Source organism: Schistocerca serialis, chromosome 2, assembly GCF_023864345.2.
Source record: "Schistocerca serialis cubense isolate TAMUIC-IGC-003099 chromosome 2, iqSchSeri2.2, whole genome shotgun sequence".
In the NCBI taxonomy this organism is placed as follows: domain Eukaryota; kingdom Metazoa; phylum Arthropoda; class Insecta; order Orthoptera; family Acrididae; genus Schistocerca; species Schistocerca serialis.
The window spans coordinates 586,224,856-586,241,361 of NC_064639.1; the positions used below are offsets into that span (position 1 = coordinate 586,224,856).

Sequence of the window (16,506 nt, forward strand, 5' to 3'; positions counted from 1 at the left end):
AACTTTATTTTTAGTTGTATGTAAGTTCTGTACTCATCACCCAAATCAAAATGTTACTGCCTAAATATTGGATGATAATTTTTTGATAATGATAAGAATTTTAATTTTTATTAGTAATGGAATGAAAATGAAGATACTCTCACTAAATTAAAATTTGGTAAAAAAAAAAAACCTGAATAACATTACTGATTCATATACACTCCTGGAGATTGAAATAAGAACACCGTGAATTCATTGTCCCAGGAAGGGGAAACTTTATTGACACATTCCTGGGGTCAGATACATCACATGATCACACTGACAGAACCACAGGCACATAGACACAGGCAACAGAGCATGCACAATGTCGGCACTAGTACAGTGTATATCCACCTTTCGCAGCAATGCAGGCTGCTATTCTCCTATGGAGACAATCGTAGAGATGCTGGATGTAGTCCTGTGGAACGGCTTGCCATGCCATTTCCACCTGGCGCCTCAGTTGGACCAGCGTTCGTGCTGGACGTGCAGACCGCGTGACACGACGCTTCATCCAGTCCCAAACATGCTCAATGGGGAACAGATCCGGAGATCTTGCTGGCCAGGGTAGTTGGCTTACACCTTCTAGAGCACGTTGGGTGGCACGGGATACATGCGGACGTGCATTGTCCTGTTGGAACAGCAAGTTCCCTTTCCGGTCTAGGAATGGTAGAACGATGGGTTCGATGACGGTTTGGATGTACCGTGCACTATTCAGTGTCCCCTCGACGATCACCAGTGGTGTACGGCCAGTGTAGGAGATCGCTCCCCACACCATGATGCCGGGTGTTGGCCCTGTGTGCCTCGGTCGTATGCAGTCCTGATTGTGGCGCTCACCTGCACGGCGCCAAACACGCATACGACCATCATTGGCACCAAGGCAGAAGCGACTCTCATCGCTGAAGACGACACGTCTCCATTCGTCCCTCCATTCACGCCTGTCGCGACACCACTGGAGGCGGGCTGCACGATGTTGGGGCGTGAGCGGAAGACGGCCTAACGGTGTGCGGGACCGTAGCCCAGCTTCATGGAGATGGTTGCGAATGGTCCTCGCCGATACCCCAGGAGCAACAGTCTCCCTAATTTGCTGGGAAGTGGCGGTGCGGTCCCCTATGGCACTGCGTAGGATCCTACGGTCTTGGCGTGCATCCGTGCGTCGCTGCGGTCCGGTCCCAGGTCAACGGGCACGTGCACCTTCCGCCGACCACTGGCGACAACATCGATGTACTGTGGAGACCTCACGTCCCACGTGTTGAGCAATTCGGCGGTACGTCCACCCGGCCTCCCGCATGCCCACTATACGCCCTCGCTCAAAGTCCGTCAACTGCACATACGGTTCACGTCCACGCTGTCGCGGCATGCTACCAGTGTTAAAGACTGCGATGGAGCTCCGTATGCCACGGCAAACTGGCTGACACTGACGGCGGCGGTGCACAAATGCTGCGCAGCTAGCGCCATTCGACGGCCAACACCGCGGTTCCTGGTGTGTCCGCTGTGCCGTGCGTGTGATCATTGCTTGTACAGCCCTCTCGTAGTGTCCGGAGCAAGTATGGTGGGTCTGACACACCGGTGTCAATGTGTTCTTTTTTCCATTTCCAGGAGTGTATTTTTTCCTCTTAACAGTAAGGCATTCTGTATGCACATGTTGAACTTTATTTTCATGTGATTTATATATCTATATAAAATGCTATGTTTATTTAAAAAAAATCTTATAAAATATTTACACAGTGAGACTGTTACGAAATTCCATCCTGGATTTTCCAATGTTTGATAAAATATTGATATTAATAAACATTTTCCATTCGATAATACAGAATCAAAATGAAAATATAAAATGTTGCTACTAGTCTCAATTGAACCTCTGACTTGTTGATTTCTAGGCTTCTATGCTACCCACTCAGCTACAGGCAGTTTTGTTAAAATACTTCAAATATTTTATACTTAACAATGGGCAAGTATTATGTCTTCAAAGGTGATTTTTTTTTTTTAAAGTTTTTTCTTACTGATTTGGGTAAGTGATGTCCAGTCATGACCTTCAGATCTTGTAAGGGCCAGTCCATAAGTTTCCTTGACAGTCAGGCTGCACCATAATCTTTTTTTTCCCCCAATTTGATTCAGTACCTCCTCATTAGTCGACAATCTAGCTATCTTATTTTCAGCATTCTTCTGTAGCACCACATATCAAAAGCTTCTATTCTCTTCTTGTCTGACCTGGTCACTGTCAGTGTTTTACTTCATTACAAGGCTACTGTCCAGACAAATGCATTTTGAAGAGACTTCCTAACATTTTAAATATTACATTTTAACAAATTTCTTTTCCTCAGTAATGCCCTTTTTTTTTTTTTTTTTTTTTTTTTTTTTTTTTTTTTTTTTTTTCCCCCCTACTGCCATTCTGCATTTGTATCATCTCTACTTTGGCCGTCATTTATTTTACAGTCCAAATAGCAACTCATTCGCTTTTAGTGCCTCATTCCGTAATTGATTTCCTCAGCATCACCTGGTTTAATTCATCTACATTTCATTACCATTTCTTTGTTTATGTTCATTTTATAATTTCAAGACTCTTTCCATTTTGTTCAACAGCTTTTCCATGTTGTCTGACAGAAATGAAATATCATCGGCAAACCTCCCTAACTTAGATTCCCTTTAGAAATTTCTCCTTCATTTCCTTCACTGCTTGCTTAACATACACATTGAATTACATTGGGGATTGGGGATTCATAGTGTAGTCCAGTTGTCATTATCAATAGCTTTCTCTAAACTTACTAACAAAAAATGTAGGTTTGCCTTCCTTCGATTTTTCTTCTAAACTATGTCCTAAGGTCTGTGTTGCCTTCCATGTTCCTACGTTTCTTGGAATCTACACTGATCTTTGCTGAACTCAGTCTTTAATAGTTTTTCCTTTCTTCTGTAGTTACATGGTGATTCAAAAAGAAAGAACAGATTTAATTTGTTTATTAAAAACTTTAAAAGATAGAAATGGTGCAGTTCAGGGCATAAGCTCACGATTGATAGAAAATAAACTAATGCTTAATCACAATAAGACTCAGTTTTTACTGTTCCTAAAACACATTTCAATAAAACGCTGTGTATCCTACATTCATGGACATATAAATGAGCATTTTAGTACAACTGCACAAAGTAAATAGTAGTAATGCCATCTACATTCTGTGTAAGGAAAGATTACATAGTGGGTTTCCTTTCCAGAAATAAAATTTGAATGTTGGTTGTTTAAGATTCTGTTACACCTTGTGTAGAAAGAAAAATTTCCACTAGCATGTTGCTAAATTAAACAGTGGCGGGATCATAGCCTTTCAAAAGAGGTCTTGATTGTTCTGTGATATTGCTGCTTGTGTTAGTTGGGGTCCCATGAATGTTCTGCATATATACAATTGATGGGTTGAGGTGGGCCATACTTGATGCTATGCAAGATCTCAGTGACACCATGTGACTAGTTGTTCACTCAACCATGCAGGATCGTACAAGGTCACAGAATCCTTGTCATTGGATGCAAAAGAGACTCACTGAAACTGAATGTGTTTTGTGCACTTTCTATTCAGACAGTTTATGGACCTTTCTTTTTTATGGAGGAAGTTGTGACATGAATGTCCTACATGGACATACTGCAAAATTGGTTTTGTTTCCTCAACTTCTTGAAGATCCCATTTTTTTTATTTTTATGCACAACGGCATCCTGTTGTACTTTCACATTGATATGCTGCGTTATCTTAGCACTACTATCACACAATGGTGAATTGGAAGAGTTGGACAACTATATCATGTTCATTGCTTTTGGCCTAGCAGGTCACCAGATCTCACACCTAGCATTGCAGTTTCACTCTCCCTCTCCCCCCTCTCCCCCCTCTCTCCCCCCTCTCCCCCCCCTCTCCCCCCCTCTCCCCCCCTCTCCCCCCTCTCCCCCCTCTCCCCCCTCTCCCCCCTCTCCCCCCTCTCCCCCCTCTCCCCCCTCTCCCCCCTCTCCCCCCTCTCCCCCCTCTCCCCCCTCTCCCCCCTCTCCCCCCTCTCCCCCCTCTCCCCCCTCTCCCCCCTCTCCCCCCTCTCCCCCCTCTCCCCCCTCTCCCCCCTCTCCCCCCTCTCCCCCCTCTCCCCCCCTCTCTCTCTCTCCCCCCCCTCTCTCTCTCTCTCTCTCCCCCCCCCCTCTCTCTCTCTCTCTCTCTCCCCCCTCTCTCTCTCTCTCTCTCTCCCCCCCTCTCTCTCTCTCTCTCTCTCTCCCCCCCCCCTCTCTCTCTCTCCTGTCTCTCTCTCTCCCCCCCCTCTCTCTCTCTCCCCCCCTCTCTCTCTCTCTCCCCCCTCTCTCTTTTTTTTAGTGTATGGTATAGACTGTGTGTGACATAAACAGTTTTTCAGTAGTTCATCAGTATTTTGCAGCCATTACTTACCTTAAAGTGATCTGTCTGAAACCTTCCAGTGCCTCCCAAGTGTTCACCACATACACATACTTCTGTCAAGATCCTTAAACCAAGTATTTGCAATGCTTAAATTGTTCCAGTGTACTGAATAATCTCTTTTAACCCATCTGGCAATTTTTCCATCTGTTCATTTGTGGATTCAGTATGCACTGCTGTAATGCAACAGAGATATTTATCTACCATGATCTGTTGCCCCACATTCCTGCTTTCTTGTTCATTACTTGACCTATTCACCCATTACCTCTCTTTGTGTTGACAATCCTGTGTTCACATGACCAGAAATCCTGTTTTGACAGCTGCCACACTTCACAAATTCCCACAGTATCTAATGTCAGTCTGTACATTTCTTGTTTTCTAATATACCAAGATGATTAGGGGCTCTCATATTCCAGTCTAAGAAGTATAAAGAGTCATATTTGTTTTTTCCTTATGTGGAAATCCCTCTGAATAATTTCCACTTTGATGTCTGAATGGAATACTATTTTATCCTTGGTTTATTTCACATCAGGATGCTATTGTCGTCAAACCTACAGTAGAGCTGCATGTCTTCAGGAAACATAAATTGCTGAAGTTTAAAAGTCACATAAATGGCTGTAGTTTACACTTGTTTTCAGTTATTTGCAGTACCATTTTAGCTAGGCCATTTTGGTTAATACACTGAAGAATCAAAGAAACTGGTACACCTGTCTAATATTGTGTAGGGCTGCCGAAGCAACATGGACTTGACTAATTTTTGAAGTAGTGCTGGAGGGAACTGACACCATGAATCCTGCAGAGCTGTCCGTAGATCCATAAGAGTACAAGGGGGTGGAGATCTCTGCTGAACAGCAAGTTGCAAGGCATCGCAGATATGTTCAATAATGTTCACGTCTGGGGAGTTTGGTGGCCATTAGAAGTGTTTAAACTCAGTGTTCCTATAGCCACTGTGTAGCAATTCTGGATATGTGGGGTGTCACATTAACCTGCTGGAATTGCCCAAGTCTGTCGGAATGCACAATGGATTTGAATGGATGCAGGCAATCGGACAGGATGCTTATGTACGTGTCACCTGTCAGTCGTATCTAGAAGTATCAGGGGTTCCATATCACCCCAGTGCACACACCACACACCAATACAGAGCCTCCACCAGCTTGAACAGTCCCATGCTGACATGCAGGGTCCATGGATTCATGAGGTTGTCTCCATATCCGTACATGTCCATCCGCTTGATACAATTTGAAGCAGCATTCCTTCAACTAGGTGACATGTTACCAGTCATCACCAGTCCAAAGTCAGTGTTGAAGGGCCCAGGTGAGGTGTAAAGCTTTGTGTCATGCAGTCATCAGGGGAACACAACTGAGCCTTCAGCTCCGAAAGCCCACATCGATGATGATTCGTTGACTGGTTTGCACACTGACACTTGTTGATGGCTCAGCCTTGAAATCTGCAGCAATTTGCAGAAGGGTTGCAACTTTTGTCACGTTGAACAATTCTCTTCAGTTGTCATTGGTCCCGTTTGTTGCAGGATCTTTCTGGCCACAGCGATGTCAGAAATTTGATGTTTTATTGGATTCATGATAGTCACGGTACACTCGTGAAATGGTTGTATGGGAAAATCCCCACTTCACCTCAGTTAAACCTTGATAACCTGCCATTGTAGCAGCAGTAACTGCTCTAACAACTGTCCCAGACACTTGGCGGCAATGCTGTATTCTGCCTGTTTACATGTCTCTGTTTTTAAATATGCGTGCCTATACCTGACAACTCTGGATAATGAAGGCAAATTACCACATTGCTGGCTGTGATGACATTGCGTCTGGCCTAAATATGCCCATTTCCAAAACCTCAGTCTGCAACAAGTCATCCTATATGCATCTCAGATTGCAGTGGAATGACTGTTTCAGTAGTTACAGGTTAACTTTACTGGTGAATCATAATGTGCTGCATGCTGCTGAGAAAGTCACGTCAGACCACAGCCAGCCATCTGTAGTGGGACTTTGCCACTGCAAGTTGCCACTGCTGTTGGCCATTACCTTGTTTGATGATGAGGATGAGCGCGGGCCTCCCCCAGGAGAAGGGCGGTACAAATTGACTGCAAACTATCACATACAACATGTTGGATGAGACATCTGAGTACACCTCCGGCTGAACCCTGTGTTGCCGATTGGAGTCCTGGGCATCCACCTTCGCAACACTTTTCGTCCATGATGTGCTATTGGCACCTCCTTAAACACACAGTCGTACAGTGGGGCGAGCCGCACTAGCTGCCAGCGAGTCATGGTAGGCTTTCACCTACAGACTCCTGTACTGACCACCTGCATGACACCACCACTGGGTCCTGATCAGTAAAACAGCTGCAGCTGACAAAGCACTGTATCCTTAATCCTTGTCACACATGTGTGCGAATCGGCACACATTCCACTGTGCTGGAGGAGAAAATCCATACTTTAAATTACTAGTAGTAAATAAGATTCCAGGCAACCCTGTTTCACTGAATCCATAGGATGTGCAGCAACCAAGTACGCCAGCTTCCTAGCTAGGCCTCGTCCACCAATTGCATCACCATCTCATCTACTCAGTTCCACACCCATTAAAAATCCAGACCTGAAGGGTGACCATTGCAGACCATTATCAATAAATTACTATGTTTATGTCCTCACTACCAGTGCTTATTCTTTGGCCAGGATACTAGGTGAAAGCAACCTTGGTGTTGCCAACTTTTGAATGACTCTGCTTACAAACTTTTACTACTGCGATCCCATTTCAGAAGCCCTGTCTGACCAACAATAATTCTCCTCAATTTATCTCACATCTAACACCAGCTACACCCACATAGCTACTTTATCTGAACACAAAGCTCCATCAGCTCAACTCCACTTGTCTCTTAACTAGCTGTCCTAACTAGCTGTCCTAACTAGCTGTCCTAACTAGCTGTCCTAACTAGCTGTCCTAACTAGCTGTCCTAACTAGCTGTCCTAACTAGCTGTCCTAACTAGCTGTCCTAACTAGCTGTCCTAACTAGCTGTCCTAACTAGCTGTCCTAACTAGCTGTCCTAACTAGCTGTCCTAACTAGCTGTCCTAACTAGCTGTCCTAACTAGCTGTCCTAACTAGCTGTCCTAACTAGCTGTCCTAACTAGCTGTCCTAACTAGCTGTCCTAACTAGCTGTCCTAACTAGCTGTCCTAACTAGCTGTCCTAACTAGCTGTCCTAACTAGCTGTCCTAACTAGCTGTCCTAACTAGCTGTCCTAACTAGCTGTCCTAACTAGCTGTCCTAACTAGCTGTCCTAACTAGCTGTCCTAACTAGCTGTCCTAACTAGCTGTCCTAACTAGCTGTCCTAACTAGCTGTCCTAACTAGCTGTCCTAACTAGCTGTCCTAACTAGCTGTCCTAACTAGCTGTCCTAACTAGCTGTCCTAACTAGCTGTCCTAACTAGCTGTCCTAACTAGCTGTCCTAACTAGCTGTCCTAACTAGCTGTCCTAACTAGCTGTCCTAACTAGCTGTCCTAACTAGCTGTCCTAACTAGCTGTCCTAACTAGCTGTCCTAACTAGCTGTCCTAACTAGCTGTCCTAACTAGCTGTCCTAACTAGCTGTCCTAACTAGCTGTCCTAACTAGCTGTCCTAACTAGCTGTCCTAACTAGCTGTCCTAACTAGCTGCCCTTTTGTGGCTAGTTACAACACTTACATGGAAAGATTACGTACCTTTCTTGGCCTGCATCCAACAAATTGTTCGAAGACTCCCTTGCTATTCCTAAGATGTATACAGCTCCTATATTGCCTGTCTACAGTTACAGTCTCATTCCCTCCGGACTTCTTGTTGTGACTGTTGTGTTTGTGTATATCAACAGCCCCCCTGTTCATGTCCTTATCAAGGAACATTACCATGGAACACTACTCTTCCCTGTCGCCTCCTGATGCCTCAGTTATTTCTTCTTTGAAGGCCAAACCAACAAATAAATCCCCAGAATTTTCTTGAGTACTAAGGACACCATCCTTTGCTACCTATAGGAATCCTTCCTTCCTTCTTGAAACATTCGATTCCATATCTGATTCAGATAAATCATCTTTGTAATTTGGACCCGTAAACACAATCTCTATATATTCTCCCAAATCTGCTTCACCTAGTCCTCAACTCAATAGGTATCTTGGGTTTATTGATCTTATGCACCAACAAATCACTAATTTTACTGCTGTCAACTGTTCACATAAAATACCTCAACTACAGACTTGGAACTCAGTGGTGCCAAATATGCAATGAAAAGGCACAGTTTTTTTAAATATGCTGAAAACCTTGCCGGGGCCTTTCAGACAATAATATCCTGACTGTCTAGACCAGAAAAAGATTTTGTGTTACATTTCTTTTTCACGACTTCAGCAGAACTGCTGCAGCAAATCAAGTGTCAGCCTAGGCTTTTTTAAAACACCCACCACAGACTTTGCCAGGACAAGACTGACTAGACTAGCTCCCAGTGTGCCCTGATGGCAGATATACCCAATCTAACACACTACTCTTGGCCACCCCACCCCATCCCACTCCTCAGCCCCTACTCCAATTACTGCATCTCTCAGCCAACGTAATGCAATACCCTAGTCCATACCAATGTCACTCCTGCAGCCTTTGTTTCATTTCTCCATGGAAAAACCGGGTACATGACCTGGCCAGTAAATGAATAACTTTTCAAGGCAGTCACTCTTCCTATTCACCTCCCAGGGGGCTTTCCACTCTTCAGCAGTTTCGTGTTTGGCTACCACAGGGCCCCAGCCTTAGCAGCATCTTTTCGCTTACATGCTGCAAGTTTATCCTTTTGCTGTTCTTTTTCCCTCCCCTAGGGAACATGCCTTCGCTGTTTTTGGAACTGTATTCTGCATTTTCGGTAGTCAATATCAGAATACTGCTTCTCATTCCTTTTTTCCCCCCTTCATTCACCTTATCCTATCCTTCCTCTGCTTCGTTGTTTGAGGTTCCTCTTTCTCCTTCCTTCCTGTGCACTCGTGAAGGCTGTCAGACGCATAACAAGTGACTGGTTAACACATAATTCCCAGCTCTGCATGAACAGGTAGGGTTCGCACATACCCCTGGTACAGGCCAGGCCCAGGCCCAGGGAGGGGTGATAGCCTGAGCCGCTGCCTTCCCAAATTGCCAATTGGCCCCTCTGTCAGGTGCTTGGGAGGTATGACCTGAAACGTGAACAGTCACCGAAGGCAGGGGCACCACCTTCTAAAGGGGGCCCCCAGTTGGAAGGAGCGCACTATCGGAGATCCTGGCAGTCAAGGGGGATTGTCTCACAGTGAGCCAATCATCTTCACAGTCAATGGCTACAAAACATGAACTGAATGAGACTACTGATTCAAAGACCCTCACAGCTGCACCACAGTTGCTTGTGATTTCATGTACTGAAGACTGTCATTCTTTCGCCATGGTAAATCCATTTATTATTTGGAAAGGTGTTGATGCAATTCCTGGCTGTGTGAAATCTTGCTCTCGTTTACGCAGTGGCACTTTGCTTTTGGAGACTACTTCTGATTCTGTAGCACAACAACTGCTTGCAGCTTTGCTCCTCCATGGCTATCTTGTTCTTGTTGAGGCCGATTTAATGCCGAATTCTTCCTGTGGCTGCTCGATGGTCTGACTGACTGAGGCAGAAATTCAGAAGTGCCTCTCTGATCAGGGTGTCATTGCAATCCATCGGGTGATGAAAAAAGCACCTGCCTCCTTAATGCCCACTCTTTCTCACTTTTGGTAGTGGTTGTTCCATCAAAGATCAAAGCAGGTTATGAAGTTACCACAAGTGGACCATATATTCTGAACCTGATGCACTTGAGAGTCCTGTCAGCACCCAGCCAAATGTGTAACCTGTGGTAGGGATGCTCACAAGGGCGATTGTCCACTGCCTCCTTCCTGCTGCATCAACTGCGATGGCGACCACGCTTCATCCTACCACAATTGTCCCATGTATCTTGATGAGTGGACTGTCCAAGAGATCAGGGTGAAGGAAAAGTGCCTTTCCCGGTTGCTCACAAATTGTTGGCTTGTCGGAAACCCTGTGTTGTACAGTACTGTTCTTTCTACATCTCACTCCACCGAGGACATGGCCACACAGACATGGGACCTCAAATTTAGCACCACGCTTTTGAAATCGCCCAGCCTCATTGTAATGTCCCCGTCTCCTCCTCCAGCTGAGCAGCACACCACCAAACTTTCACCTCATGGGGCGAGGCTACCAGCTACATAACCGGCAGGTCAGAAATGACAGAAGGAATACTCCTGTGGAGGCTTCCTAAATCCCTCCAGCCAACCAACATCTGAATCTTGCTCTGCCAACTGAAAGGCTTCAAGAAATCAATCAAAGGCAAATAGTCTTCTTCTTTGCCAACTCGATGGTCCTCTTAGACAGTGTTGCCATGTGATACCATTGCCTATCCGATATCCGTGTCGCCGGTGCATACCACCAACCCTTTTTCTGCCCTAAATCTGCAGGATGACAGAAGAATGCCAACGCTTCTGTAGACCTCAAGGAGCGGGATCCTGCTGCTTCTGTGCCCTGTAGCAGCGAATCTGAAGGCTGGCACTCAGCAGCTGCCGAGGTGACACCCCTTCATATTTACTTCGTCATGACTCCTCCAATGGAACGTTCATGGTTGTTGATCTAACAAAGAGGATTTACGGCTGATTCTGACTCCACTCATAACTGTTCCCATTTGGACCTATCCTTCTGCACTGCCCAGCTTGCCCATCGTCGCAAGTGGCCAGTTCTCTCTAACACGTACTTCAGCAACCATTTCCTGTGTGCTATCCATTTGCAGGGTCCATTTGTTCTCTTCCTTCAGGAAACAAAATTGCATTCTTACAACCACTTTCAGCTTTTGCATTTCCTCTCGGTCGTTTCTGATCTTCCCCCCAGCAGACGGTGTTCCCTCTCATGGGGGAGTCACAGTGCTCATACAGGATGACATTCATAGTCAACCTATCACACTAACTAAACGCCTTCAAGCTGTTGCAGTTTGGCTTTTCCTTTCTCACTTGACCTTTCTCCTTTGTACCGTTTATATCCCTCGACTATTTGATGTCACCAGGGCAGACTTGCTCCACCTTACTGGGCAGCCACCTCACCCCTTTCTGCTGCTTGGTGGCTTTAATACACATCATCCCCTTTGGGGTTCTCCCAGAACCTGTCTGAGAGGTGCCCTCTTAGCTGATCTTCTCAATCAACTTAACCTCTTCTGCCTTAACACTGGAGCATCCACATTCCTTCCAGACTCCACACAACTGTTCCCATTTGGACCTATCCTTTTGCACTGCCCAGCTTGCCCATCGTCGCAAGTGGCCAGTTCTCTCTAACACATACTTCAGCAACCATTTCCTGTGTGCTATCCATTTGCAGACACCTACCCCATCTACGTGCACACCCAAATGGAAGCTTACTATGGCCGACTGGGAGCTTTACTCCTCCCTGACAACCTTTGACAAACAACATTTCCCTAATTGTGATGATCATGTAGAATATCTTACAAATGTTATCCTTACCACCGTAGAACATTCAGTTCCTCGCACTTCATCTTTACCACGTCATGTCCCTATCCATTGGTGGACTGAGGCATGCCACGACGCAATTCATGTGCGGAGATGTGCTCTCTGCATATTTAACCGTCATCTTAAGAGGGCAGACTGCATTTATTATAAACAGTTGTGTGCACAGTGTCATCGCATTCTTTGGGATAGCAAAAAAGATAGCTGGATTTCATTCACTAGCTCTGTTAATAGTTCCACTCCCTCTTCCATCATGTGGGCCAATCTCCAACAGCTCTCTGGGACCAAGATCCATTCCCCAATTTCCCACCTGACGGTAGGGACAGTATCATCGTGGACCCTACTGCTATGTCCAACACCTTAGGTCGCCATTTTGTGGAGATTTCGAGCTCCTCCCACTATCACCCTGCCTTCCTCCATCGGAAATGAGCGGAGATGGTTTGGATGATACCCTTCTCTTCTCAGAATCATGAGTGCTACAATGCTGCCGTTACTATGAGGGAGCTAGATCTTGCTCTGACTTCATTCCGATCCTCACCCCAGGCCCAGATGATGCTAACATCCAGATGTTGCTGCACATTTCTCCTGTGGGCAAGCCCTTTCTGCTTCATAAGTACAACCACATCTGGGCAGAGGGTATGTTTCGCAGATGCTGGTGTGAAGCCACTGTCATACCTATACCCAGGCCAGTAAGGACAAACACCTTCCTTATAGCTACTGCCTCGTATCTCTTACCAGTTGTGTTTGCAAGGTGATGGAACGAATGATTCATGCCCTGCTGGTTTGGTGACCAGAGTCTTGCAATTCACTGATGAATGCATAGTGTGGAGTTTGAGAATGGCGTTCTGCAGTTGACCATCTCTTTCCTTTGTCCACCAATGTCTGAATGGTTTTCTGGGGAAACCCTAGACTGTGGCCTTGTTTTTCGATTTGGAGAAGGCCTATGACACCAGCTGGAGAACTGGTATCATCTGTACTCTTTACACATGGGCCTTCCGTGCTGCCTGCCCTGTTTCCTTCAGGCACTTTTAAAAGGCCAAGTTTTCAAGGTGCATGTGGGTTCTGCCTTGTCGGACACCTTTATTCAGGAAAACAGTGTGCCTCAGGGCTCTGTCCTGAGCGTCATCCTCTTTGCTATTGCCATTAACCCTGTAATGGCCTGTCTCGCACTGGGCATCTTTGACTCCCTTTCTGTTGACAATTTTGCCATCTATTGCAGTTTTCCATGGACCTGTCTCACTGAGCGGCATCTTCAGCGACGTCTTGATCATCTTTACTTCTGGAGCATCGACAATGGCTTTAGCTTTCCTACTGACAAAAGCGTCTGTATTAATTTCTGGCGATGTAATTGGTTTCTCCCACCACCTTTACATCTTCGTTGAAACTACGAAATTCCTGGGGCTCATGCTCGATAGGACACTCTCTTGTTCCTCCCATGTGTCATTACTTGACAGCCCGCTGTGCTTGATTCCTCAATGCCCTACGTGTCCTCAGTGGTACTTTCTGGGGTGCCAATTGAACCACCACCCTCAGTTTGTACCAGTCCCTTGTCTGTTCAAAACTCGACTATGGGTGCTTTGTTTATGTGTTTGTGCATCCATCCCTCTCTTTTGCTCTGTCTCAACACTATCCATCATCATGGCATCCATTTGGCCATGGGCACCTTTTACAGTATCCCAGTTGAGTGTCTGTATGCTGAAGCTGCTGAACTACCACTGTCGTACCGCCTTGACTTTCTCCTCAGCAGGTGTGCATGCCATTTGCCTGCCATGCGTGGCCACCCATCCTATGCCTCCTTTGATGATTCCTTTGATTGCCAGTATGGGGCACGTCCCTCTTCTCTGTTACCTCCTGGAGTTCGCTTTCGGCACTTCTAGGGTGACTTAAATTCTCACTACCTGCAACTTTCCTGGTGGCTGTGAATCCTTCACCACCTTGGCTTTGTGAAGCAACCCATGTTAACGTTGGCCTTCATTCGTTTCCTAAGGACACTACTCCAGCCTCGGTCTATCACCTTCAGTTTCATGACCTTCACATGGAACTTCGTGATAGTACCTTTCTATACACTGATGGCTCTCGGACTAACTATGGGGTTGGGTGTGCCTTCATCATTGGCACCTGTGTCTTTCGATATGGGCTTCTGGCACACTGCTCAGTGTTTACAGCTGAGCTCTTCACCCTGTATCAAGCCGTGGAGTACATCCAGCATCACAGCCTTTTCATTTGTGTTGTCTGCTCAGACTCACTCAGCACTCTTCAAAACTATGTGCACTGTACACTGCCCATCCCTTAGTGCAGCGGGTCCAGAAAAACTGTCACTTGCTCACTCTTGGTGGAGCCAGTGTGATGTTTCTGAGAGTTCCTGGTCATGTCAGTCTGCCAGGAAACGAGGCTGCAGTCCTCGTACCTCAGCCCATAAGTTCCTGTATTCCCTCCGATGATCTCTGTGTTGCCGTCTGGTTGGTGGTGGTGTCCCTTTGGCATTGCCAATTGTCCTCCCTTCATGGGAATAATCTCCGTCTTCTTAAGCCTCTCCCAAGGGCTTGGATGACCACCTCTCGGCTCTCCTGCTGGGAGGAGGTCATTTTAACTAGGCTGCATATTGGGCACTGCCTTTGTAGCCATCGTCATTTGATAAGTGGCACTACCCCACCACTTTGTACACATTGTGCCAAAGTTTTAACTGTCTGCCACTTCCTGATGGAATGCACATTTTTTAACCTTTACATTTCCAATTGGGTTTGCCATCTGAGTTATTGGCCATTGTAGCAAATGACGCCCGGGCTGTCGACCACTTCTTACTCTTTATCCACCAAAGGAACATGGCAAAGGCCATTTAATTTTTAGTTTTGGACTTCCTTTTCTGTATGGCGTCTTTTTCCATGTGCCTGTTTTTATCTGTCTTCTATTATGTCAGTTGGGACTGATGTTTAGTCATTTTTTAACTCCCCTCTGTCTTCGTATTTATAGATTTGACTTGGGCGCATATGACCCCAGTAGTTTCTTGCGCCCTAAAGCAAAACAAAACCAAAAACCAAACAAAGCAGTGGCTGGCCACGAATTTGACCTTGCCATTGCTGAACATGCTGCGTAACGTAACTGTGCTTCTTGGGCATCTTCAACTTCCAGACATTAAGCAAGGAAAAATTTGAATCATGTTCTTAACTCCTTATTTGTAGCTATAGGAGTGCTTTCAAAGGATGATAGGATTGTTTCAAAGTGGCTGATAGTGGTCTCACTACTCAGTTATTTGCTATAGTAAGGTATTCATCACTGCTCGCATTGTGGCGCTAATGGTAATTTGTTGATGTAATAGTCACCTTTGTAAGCTATTATGCTTGGTAAAACAGGTTTGGGCATTGTAAAAATAAGGGATATTGTATGTCATAACAGGAAGCTCCAAGAAGTTTACAGCAGAAACATTACTTCTATTTTCAGTCTATTGATAAACGTACTTTTGTTTCACATAAAGTTTGTTCTCAGTGAATTACCGCTCAGGGCTCAATACTGAAAAATATAATTTGAAACTTCAAAATGTATTTGATATGTGTTGCTAATATGTTGAACATAGGCTTTTCTGATAATTATAACGTTTTATTTTTCGTGTTTGGCAATTGTATAAAAGTTGTGAAATGCAAGCCAAACTGTGTAGATACTAGAAGTTACATCCATTTTTCAGGTTCAGCCTCGTGTTATCTCCTTTGAAGAGCAGGTAGCTGCCATCCGTCAACATCTTGCTGAGATCTACGAACGTGAGCAAGCATGGAGAGAAGCAGCTAATGTTTTGGTGGGAATTCCATTGGAAACAGGCCAGAAGTAAGTAATTTATTTCTGTCTAAAATCTGCAGGTGGAACAGATAAAAGGGCTGTTACCAAAACATGAGTGAATGAGTGAGTGAAATGCAGACAGTATACGTGAAAGTATATTATTATTTTATCCATGATTGGGGGAGGGGGGGGGGGAGAATACTGCAGCCCAAAACTAGATAGTGTGTTGCTTGTTGTTCTTTTTTTTCTTCAGTGTTATTGACAGTTTCATTTTGAGTGCATAACATGGGATGTTACGGAATTCCAGGTGCTTACCTTCCATTATGAGCTGTGGGTAGTGTCTAGTACTCCATTATCTAGAATGTGGATAGTGTTTAGTTCTCCATTATCTAGAACTTCAGAGTTATTGGTTGTAGTCTCTCTCATATTGACTGCTGCTGCCATGAGTGCAGATGCCTAGTAGTAAGTTTCGTTTTTTCTTGTGGCTTACACTAATTTTCTTCAGTATTTTTATTGCATTTTGAAGAACACAGCCACTCCCCATACTCACACTGCATGACTATTCTGCCTAGTTGGAATACCAATTGCATGGAATAAAACTTCAGAACTAAGCATTACTTAATCTGCTTTCTAGATATGTTCTCCTCCACAATTGATGCGATGTGCCCAGCATGGTTTCCACTTCCAGAAGAAGTTATGGTATGCCTCTTGCAGATGATTTCGTTTTCTGAGCAAGAGTCACACGCCAACAGGGATGAATGTGTGGGTGTGTTATCGTAAT

The 16,506-nt window shown here is 45.2% G+C and overlaps 1 protein-coding gene across 2 annotated transcripts in view; it reads left to right on the forward strand.

The window, feature by feature from the left end:
* The window catches only part of LOC126457605 (COP9 signalosome complex subunit 4), a 75,774-nt gene that overhangs the window by 47,927 nt on the left and 11,341 nt on the right, over nt 1-16,506 (forward strand). For both annotated transcript variants that reach the window (XM_050094053.1, XM_050094054.1), the window contains exon 4: nt 15,637-15,773. In XM_050094053.1, coding sequence (XP_049950010.1) covers nt 15,637-15,773 — 137 coding nt within the window. The remainder of the gene's footprint in view (nt 1-15,636; nt 15,774-16,506) is intronic.